Consider the following 9,380-nt stretch of genomic DNA (forward strand, 5'->3'; position numbering starts at 1 on the left):
CTTGTCATGTTAGTGAGTCCGAAGGAACCGAAATGAGTGAGCATTCCCGTAGGGCTGGGTGGAAGTAGTAATGCCTAAGACTTTTCTCCTACAAGTAACATCCAATGGAATGGAGACATGGTGTATAGCTAGTTTGGGCTTTATTTACATTTATTTAATATGCCTTGCTGTGTAAGGAAAGGATCTATAGGCAACATCTTATAGCCCATAAGATGGGCTATAAGATCATCTATCATCACTGTATCATAAATAAACTGCTGTCTCACTGAGTCCCTCTGCCCAACTGGTGAATAAACGATTACAAGGTATGTATCCTATTGCTTTATACTGTGGGGTAGCAGCCTCCGGCCCCTGTCAATCACTTCCCCCACAAGCTCTAGCGGTTGTTTCTCCGGCAGTAATGCACTGAAAATGCGCGTTCCTTTCTAGGCTATGGACACAGTGACTGATCACCCCGGCAACATAATAGATAATCTCACCCCAGTGGCCCCACCAAACACATAAGCGCACCAGCTGCCACAGCTGTCACCAACACCCATTATAGCTTTCACTCCGGTCCATATGGTGTCATTTCAGGATTATTCCTTTGTACAGAGTGCCGCCAGGGCTTCCCCATTGTCTGCTGGTTAAACTGTCATACAGCAAAAAGGGAAAGTTCTGCTCACCACTAAATTTTAAGCCATTAGGTGGGGTGATATGAGTCTTTGACCACAAAAGTCATACGGAGACAAGAGGTCCTATGCACTGACCCATTATCGATATATATTTATATATAGGACATTAAAACATTCTGTGCATTAAGCTACTAAAAAATGCTCTCAGCTTCATCCATATTTTACAGAGGCCCAAAATGTACTAAACACAGTGACATACAGTATTAATAAGTCTGTACCTCCTAAGCCTCACACTGTTGTAACCCAAATGATATGTTTATATAAGCTATATATTGTTTATACAGCAATTATTATAGGTATACAGGTATGGGATCCATTATCTGAAAACCCATTATACAGAAAGCTCCGAATTATGGAAAACCCATCTCCCATTGACTCCATTTTAATCAAATGATTCAGAATATTAAAACTGATTTCCTTTTTCTCTGTAATAATAAAACAGTACCTGTACTTGATCCCAACTAAGATATAATTACCCCTTATTGGGGGCAGAACAGCCCTATTGGGTTTATTTAATGGTTAAATGATTCCCTTTTCTATGTAATAATAAAACAGTACCTTGTACTTGATCCCAACTAAGATATAATTACCCCTTATTGGGGGCAGAACAGCCCTATTGGGTTTATTTAATGGTTAAATGATTCCCTTTTCTATGTAATAATAAAACAGTACCTTGTGATTGATCCCAACTAAGATATAATTAATCCTTATTGGATGCAAAACAATCCTATTGGGTTTAATCAATGTTTTATTAATTTTTTAGTAGACTTAAGGTATGGAGATCCAAATTATGGAAATACCCCTTATCCAGAACACCCTTGGTCCCGAGCATTCTGGATAATGGATCCTATATCTGTATAGTGATATTTCTTAATTTTTGAAGTCTCCCTCGAGGCTTCAGCACTGACCAAAATCCCTGCCTCAGTCAAGATCAGTAACACTGGGCCCAGACATGACTTATTCCCTGCTTTGATTTCTTCAATATTAGTATCACTTTTCACCCATTTCTCCCTCCCCTGCCCCTTCATTGCACCTTCTCTTTTCAGTTACCCTTTTCCCTTGCACTACAAGTGTCCGTCATCTCTAACACTCCCTGGCAATACTATAAAAAGGCAAGAACACCACAAAATATGTATTAAAGCTTTATTTATAAAATAGATGTTATTTGTTTGTATTAAATTTTAGTCTAAAAGAAACCTGCCTATTTGCTAGTTGGTCCAAAGGAAGGCGAAAAACCACCATCTGAAGCCGGAGCCAATTTGCCTCAGAGGGGAAAAAATTCCTTCCTGACTCCCAAAAGGGCAATCGGACAAGTCCCTGGATCAACTTGTACTAAGGGTTTATGTCAGTGTGTATGTGAGGGGATTAGAGAGGAGGTGTCGCTGGCTCTACAGTGGGAGATTTGAAGTGTGTGAGGGTGGAATAGAAGATAAATGGAAGAGACTAGCTGAAGAGAAATAAGAGATTAGAATAAGGCAAAGAGCATGCTGGTTGAGGAGTAGACAAATAAAGGGAAGGCAGGTGGTGGAGCTAAAATTAAGAGAAGAGACCTCGGGTGGAGCTATGGTAATTTGAATCTAAGGTCTCACTGGTGGAGCTGTGGTGTTTAAAAATTGTGAATGCCACTGGTGAATCTGTAGAAATTTGTGGTGAGTATTACTGTTGCTGTGGTTGTTTGAAATGGAGATATTAAAGGAAAGACATAATTGGTGGAGCAGTGGTAGTCTGAGATATGATGACAGATAATGATGACAGATCTACAGTTAGAAAAACAGATCTGAATGCAGATGTTAAAGGCCGAGACTGCTGGTGGAGTTACAGTTATTTAACGAGGAGACACCACTGTGGAGGAGCTGGGGCAGCTGCAAGGGATCGTGTTGATGGAGCTACAGATGCTAGAGGTGTGGTAGTCTGAGGAAAGAGCCTAGTGGTAAAGGAGCAGTAGAAGAAGGAGAGATGGTACCTTTCTCTGCAGATGTTCCTTTCTCCTTGGATGGTATACAGGAGACTCACCCTGGGCACTTGATGTTATTGGCCACAGGATCACACACAGGCAAAACCCTCCAGGGCCATTTGCTGAGCCTCCTTCTGTTCTAGTGATGTTTCAGTTGCACAGAAGTCACAGGCTCGCCGTAGATGTTCCATGGCACAGCAAGGCCGTAGCTGTTCCCTGGCCTGCCGTAGCTGTTCCCTGGCCTGCCGTAGCTGTTCCCTGGCCCGCCGTAGAGGTTCCCTGGCCCGCTGTAGTTGTTCCCTGGCCCGCCGTAGCTGTTCCCTTGCCTGCCGTAGCTGTTCCCTGGCCCAGCGAACTGCTCTCAATCCTATATAGATAAATAAAATCACATTAAGGAAAAAAACAAAAATGAATCCCTGGGACGGCCTTTCATCCAACTAGTCTGAACTACTGAACCCATTTCACAACAATTACCAGCAGATTTGACATGGCGGTAGTTCCATGATTCTACTACGAGTATGCTGCGTCTGCTACTGACTTGCAGCAAGCGAATTGGATGCAAATGCTGTTACTATTGCTGCGCAGAATGAACTGCAGTTTACAAAAGCACCTACTAACTAGCGCATGTATTGCTGCAGGTGCAACAGTTGCTAGAGTAATGGCAACCAACTAGCACTTGAAATTTATAACAGGAAAGCTGCAGAATAAAACTTATATGATTCAAAAGCAACATTATTTGACATTATATTATTGTACAAAAATGTAATAATAAGGTAAAGTACCCCTCTAAAAATATGTTTATTATTCCTAGCACCACTATTACAATTCCAGCTCAAGCAGCTTCTCATTTTAGTAAGTTAAGTGATGTGACAGTACAGCCATAACAAATATAATGGATTCCCTCACCTTGTTTGGCCGGCCGGTTCTGCACAGCCCGAAGGTGTTCCTCGATTTCAGCCCTGATGGTCTTCGCAGGGGGCAGTTCAGTAATGAACGGGTGCTGCAGCAGCTCTTCCGCACTCCATCTCCGGGAAGGATCCTTCTCAAGGCATGACTCCAAGAAGGACACAAAAGTTTGAGACCTGAAAAAAGAAAAAGATTTGAGCAAGAAAAACAGATGTATCGCTTTAATCGCTAATATGCCAAGGTGAGAGACACACAGAGTTGCAGTATCAGCATCGCACAGTGACATGAGCTGGGAAGGACTCACCAGGTCCTTGATATGAGCCTCGGAGAGTCGTTGTTGATGACCAGGTCCGACACTAGTTCCTGATCGGCGTATGCTAAAAGTTAAAAACATATATATATAACATGACGCTGAAGTATTGGGGCTTATTCGCTATTTCCACCATAATAGACATTTTGCTTTAGAATAATTATAACAAACAAACGATACCCCTGCACATAGAAAAATAGGCATGGCCTGGATTTCTGAATGTAACAGATGACTAAATAAAGGCTCTTTGCCAGACTGGGTAACAATTCCTTGGTTACAATGTACAGAAACCCACAATTGTTGTGATTTACTTACGTGTTTTTCCCTCGGCCATTTCGATGGCAGTGATTCCAAGGGACCAGATGTCACACTGGAAAAGAAGACACCAAAGAGCATAAGGATAGAATTGGGTTAGCGTATGATTTAGTTACTTGTTACCGGGGGGTTCCCAATGGCTTCATGTTTAGCACTCATGTAACTGAATTGGCCTTTACTGAATGCAGCACCCATTTGTGCAGACACATAAATGCCATTGGGTCCTCCTACTGCTTCTACAACATACTTTGGTGTCGAATTCCGGTTCCCTGTCCCTCCTCCTAAAGGCCTCGGGCGCCATCCAGTGCGCAGTCCCATCGGTCTGCTTGCACTTCCCTGTCTGTGGGTCCAGGTCCCAGCAGAGTCCGAAATCGACTGAAATGACAGATTAAACATATAAATGGAAAATTCATTCATTTTAAGGGCAGTAAGATAAACACCTGTATCATGAAACCCTCTGTACTTTATATCCACAAAAGCTTCCCCCCATCCATTCATCTTACAACTATAAGTTTTACTCACTGAGTTTGATGTTTCCCTTCTCGGTGAGCATCACGTTGGGGCTCTTGATGTCCCTGTGAACGGCCCGGTGGTGGTGGATGTGGTTGAGAGCCTGGGGAGATTGAGATGTAGGTTATAAGAATATAACGGACATTTGGCTTAATATTCCTAACAAAGAGTGTGTAACACAATGTAGGATAATGTAAAGTAAAATAATAGAAGAGTCTTTAAGGGGTTAATCCAAGTTTACCTTCAATACCTCCCTGCAGACATAGCCAATCCAGGTCTCCTTCAGGGATTGGCCTTCGGTGCTGTCGATCAGGTTGTACAGGGAGCCGCCGCTGCAGTACTCAAGGACAAGCTGCAATAGGAAGGAATGATTTCAGGCCGTGTATGTATTTTATCGCCTCCAATGGAGATCTCTTTGGCACATAAGGGATGAATGTGATGCAACAATTTCTTACCTCCAGATACTCCGATGACTCCTCGTTTGGAGCAGGGTGGTAATAAGCTCCATAGTAAGAGGCGATGTTCCTGTGCCTGCTGAACTTCAGGAGAAAGCTTACCTCTCGGCAGACTGACTCCTCATCCTGGAGAGGAAAAATAGAAACCCTTTAGCTCACATAGGCAGCCACACAATAGGGATGATATGGAGAAAGGAACTATAAAGAAACCTTACCCGAGTGATGTTGGCCATCTTGACGGCTACCTTACCTCTGCGATGGTGATGGCCCTGTAACACACACAGAAAGGTGTAACTGACATTCAGTATTAGCTGGAAATATCAAGACTCATATTGGGAACAAACTGACAGAAATATTGAGTTATTAAGGAATGTAATCATGTGCATAGCAGGGATAGTGATAGCACTTTCAACTTGCTTTCAGCTCCCCCTGCTCTCTAGGAATTTGGTTGGTCCCTTACCATGAACACGGCTCCAGTGCCGCCCTCTCCGATTTGCATCTCCTTGGTCAGCCGACCATCAGGAGGCTGGGAAAAACAGATAAATAGAATTAAAGGGGAATTTTATTGATAACATAATATTCAACAGGGTAAAAAATATGTATTAACTACAATGGGGGCAGACAGGAAGGAGAGGGACTTTTGGGAAGGAGGGGCATGAGAAACACATGAGAGACAGAGGCAATTGGCAGGTGTGAGGTACATAAAACTGGGGGGGTATCACAAAACCAACACCCAAATTCCATGCTCTAGCAGCCCCTACAGGGTGTTGGTCATGTATGTCACCCTCTTTCCTACTCACCTTATAAATTTCGGAGAGGCGTCCGAATTCAGCTGTTCGCTGAGGGAAAATTTAAAGATTTTGTTAGTTTAAAGGGTCATTATTAGGCCCAACACTTGCTGAGTAACAAAATGGTACTACCCCTTGTGCCCTTCCACTAAAAGTGGGGTCCCATAGCAAATTCACTTTAGGGCCTTTTAAACCTTGGCCAAGAATGGGACTTTATTCACAAACCAACTTATTAGTCTTTGCCCCACTGTGCCCCCTACACCCCCTGGGCCCCCAGCAGTCACAGGGTCTCCTTTCTCTATAGTTACACCCCTGGATATTAAAGAACTGTCTGATAAAGTGTCTGATTCTGGGATAAATTGGCCCCATATAGAACCAGATATTTATTCAGGCTCATTAAAGATCCCCATATGGGCAGAACACTGCTCTGTGTGTCACTGAACATTCTATACTTTACACCAAAACCCAGCAAATGAAATCCATAGCAGGAGCCTTACCTTCCTCCGGGGGGCGCAGAATGGCATTGCGCCCTAGTGGTTTTGCTCTTAAAAGAGCAGTTGGGTTTAGAAAAAAAAAAAATCAGCTGATATCAATGGAAGATGTTTTTTCCAAAGAAAAGCTGAAAATTTCAGGAAAATCACTGAAAATCGCTCTGAAAAAGCTTTGAATTCGCTCAGAAATCGCTCAGAAATCGCTCAGAAATCGCTCAGAAATCGCTCAGAAATTGCTCTGTCGCACAGAATTTCACTGTATGGGGGGACAGAAATGAAAAGATATAAGTTCCATGGTCCGGCCCTCTCTGCTATACAGATCAGGATACACTGCATTATATTCACATTATTCCCCCCTGACCAATCCTTCCATTTTACAAAAAAACTGATATTTATTCTCTATGATATTTTCATTCAAATTTCTGAAATCTGATTTCTGTGTAATGTGACATTATTTCAGGTTAGCAAAAATCATGCTGCTGAGTTCTGCAGCAATAACGGCGTTAAAGGTGAAGTTCCCCTTTAAATTATGGTGAAACAGGTTGCAGCATTTCCCCGTATTTGGCACCTTCCTTCCTTCTATTAGAACATAATGCCCAGTCCCTCCTGCAATGTTATCACCACCATATAACTAAGGCCCAATGATGGGAGAGCAGACAAGGATGCTGGGAGTTGTAGTTCTGCAGCAGCTTGGGGGCCACATGTTGGGGGACTATGGATAATACTGGGAGTATTCTATCCCTTAGGTCAGGAAAACTGGCATAGGCACCTGCCCTGTTATACTACAATTCCCAGTATCCAATGTAACCCAGTGCCGTCATGCCTGATAATATACATAGCACCCAGGGGTAAGGAACACACACATATATATACATAGCACCCAGGGGTAAGGAACACACATATATATACATAGCACCCAGGGGTAAGGAACACACATATATATACATAGCACCCAGGGGTAAGGAACGGCTGACAGTGGCAGATGCAGCCCAGTAACCTCTGAAAAATCTATGCCATGTTGTACTGACACCCTGCTTGTGTTTCGTAGTTCAGAAGGCAGCTGCAAAGGCTTTCAGGGCATGCTGGGAGATATAGTTCTGTGCTAAATAACTATGGGCAAAGCTCTATATAACATCATCACCCCCCCATCACTTGCACCAGTCCAGGTGATGATATCATTACTAGCATAGGATACTGAGATTTTGACTGTTTAACAGGATGTACCAATACATGGGTAGGGGGATTTCAACTTGCACAGAAGGGAAATAGCAATAATGGCAGCTCTCAGAGCAGAGGGGATCCCATATAAAGGAAGGGAGAGGATTACAGGTATTTGTTTTGGATTTCATGAAAGAGAACAGTAGTTGGATTGGGAATGATGGAGCACATTAATGTATCCCCTGTATGAGTGTCTGTATGCTCCACTCACCTCTATAGTAAAGATTAATATACCTAAATGGGTTGCAGCCAATCACATTTGAGTTTAAGATTTTACCTATGACTGGCTACCAAGATCCAACATGTATATAAATAATGCCGAGCTGAATGGGACCCTAGCAACCACAGGACAAGGGCCACAAGCTGCAGGTCTGATAGGGGATGATGGGAGTTGTAGGTCAGTGACAGTAACAGGACTACAGGCTGAAAGTATGATAGGGGATGCTGGGAGTTGGGACAAGCAATGGCTGCCTGTCATTAACTGCCTCAGACAGCATCAGTGGCCCATTAATGCCTGCAAAATGGCAACTCTGAAACTTTATGTTTAAAAGCTTTTTAAAGAAGGCAGTTTTATGTACAAAGTAAGAAACAGAGAGAGAAATATGAATATTAAGAGCATTGGAGGCAGAACCTGAACACCAAGTGGCCAACTGTCATCCCAAACACTGTCAGACTTACCAAACTTGTTTTAATACACAGCAAAATTAAAAACAACATAAATATTAATATTAGAAGAGGAATCTGAATCCCAAATGTTATTTTATGCTTTTTGTATTTATTCTGAGAGGTCTGTAGCCTCCCTGCTCCCCTATTTATTCCCCCAACCGCTACTCTCCAATAGTCATGTTTTATATGTATGTATTTATGTATTAAACTTGAAAAATTCTATGCAAACCCAAGGCTAATATCCCAGGCGCTACCTAGTGATGCAATTAAGTAGTGATTTTCTGCATTTATGTCATTATTTTCCTAAAATGTCCCCCCAGCGTGTGGCGCACTCCACTTACCTCTGATCCCAGAAATGAAAGTGAGAAAAGCCGTTAATAACGGACACTCTAGCAACCAAATGACAGTTAAAACCGTTAAACTTAAGGGCATCACAATGGTTCAGTCACACATCAGGCTTATGGCAGTGTCACAGTGACAGTTGGTGGCTGTGAAATAGCAGCTTTGAGACTTGTAGCTTAAAATCATACAAACCAGACACTTTTAAATACAGTGTGACTTACAGTAAGCAATGGGAATATCAATATATTAGAAGAATATGGATACCAAATGTTATTTTATACTTCCATGTATCTATGCTGAGAGGTTTGTAGGCTCCCTGTCCCCCAATGCTTCCTACCAACCCAGCTCTCATAATAGAGTTTTATATTTATTAAATAAAAGAATATGTGTAAAACCAAAGCTAATACCCCAGGTGCTTTATTTCATTTCTGCCATTATTTTCTGCCATTATTTGTCTCCAGCGATGAGCTCTCCCACCTGGGCTGAACATTTCCATCTCGTACCCCTGAGCAGAAACATAAAATTATAGACACCATTGGATACCCCTGTTTGAATCACAGAGATATTAGAGTTACAGTAAAGAGAAATAAACCATATTATTTATATTTGTGGTTGTGGCGATTATTTTTTTTTTCTATTAAACAGACCAACTACAGTAAGGTTACACTTTGCAAAATACTTTGGGGATGATTTACTAATCCACGAATCCGAATCTGAATGGGAAAAATTCGGATTGGAAACGAACATTTTG

General features: G+C 42.2%; 2 protein-coding genes across 2 annotated transcripts; both read right to left on the reverse strand.

Annotated features, from left to right (window-relative positions):
• Nucleotides 1-1,803: 1,803 nt before the first annotated feature.
• LOC101733778 (traf2 and NCK-interacting protein kinase) lies at nt 1,804-4,712 on the reverse strand. The gene is made up of 6 exons (XM_012962162.2): nt 4,682-4,712; nt 4,407-4,534; nt 4,160-4,214; nt 3,839-3,911; nt 3,535-3,710; nt 1,804-2,995 (listed from the first exon to the last, which is right to left on the reverse strand). The coding sequence occupies exons 1-6, from the start codon at nt 4,710-4,712 to the stop codon at nt 2,718-2,720; spliced, it is 741 nt and encodes a 246-aa protein (XP_012817616.2). The 3' UTR covers nt 1,804-2,717.
• Nucleotides 3,738-5,649, reverse strand: LOC116410324 (serine/threonine-protein kinase mig-15-like). Its single transcript, XM_031900575.1, has 5 exons — nt 5,340-5,649; nt 5,125-5,250; nt 4,407-5,021; nt 4,160-4,214; nt 3,738-3,911 (listed from the first exon to the last, which is right to left on the reverse strand). Exons 1-3 carry the CDS (start codon nt 5,355-5,357, stop codon nt 4,896-4,898), a joined length of 270 nt encoding a protein of 89 aa, XP_031756435.1. The 5' UTR covers nt 5,358-5,649; the 3' UTR covers nt 3,738-3,911; nt 4,160-4,214; nt 4,407-4,895.
• Between the last annotated feature and the right edge of the window lie 3,731 nt (nt 5,650-9,380).

The sequence above is a fragment of the Xenopus tropicalis genome, chromosome 4 (assembly GCF_000004195.4).
Source record: "Xenopus tropicalis strain Nigerian chromosome 4, UCB_Xtro_10.0, whole genome shotgun sequence".
Taxonomy (NCBI): Eukaryota; Metazoa; Chordata; class Amphibia; order Anura; family Pipidae; genus Xenopus; species Xenopus tropicalis.

Coding starts and splice junctions, on each gene's coding strand:
- LOC101733778 (XM_012962162.2), bottom strand. CDS start 4,712: ATGCTCACCGAGAAGGGAAACATCAAACTCA. Junction 4,535..4,681: donor GAAGGGAAACATCAAACTCA/GTGAGTAAAACT, acceptor CTGTCATTTCAG/TCGATTTCGGACTCTGCTGG. Junction 2,996..3,534: donor GAACCGGCCGGCCAAACAAG/GTGAGGGAATCC, acceptor TTATCTATATAG/GATTGAGAGCAGTTCGCTGG.
- LOC116410324 (XM_031900575.1), bottom strand. Junction 5,022..5,124: donor AGTCATCGGAGTATCTGGAG/GTAAGAAATTGT, acceptor TTCCTATTGCAG/CTTGTCCTTGAGTACTGCAG.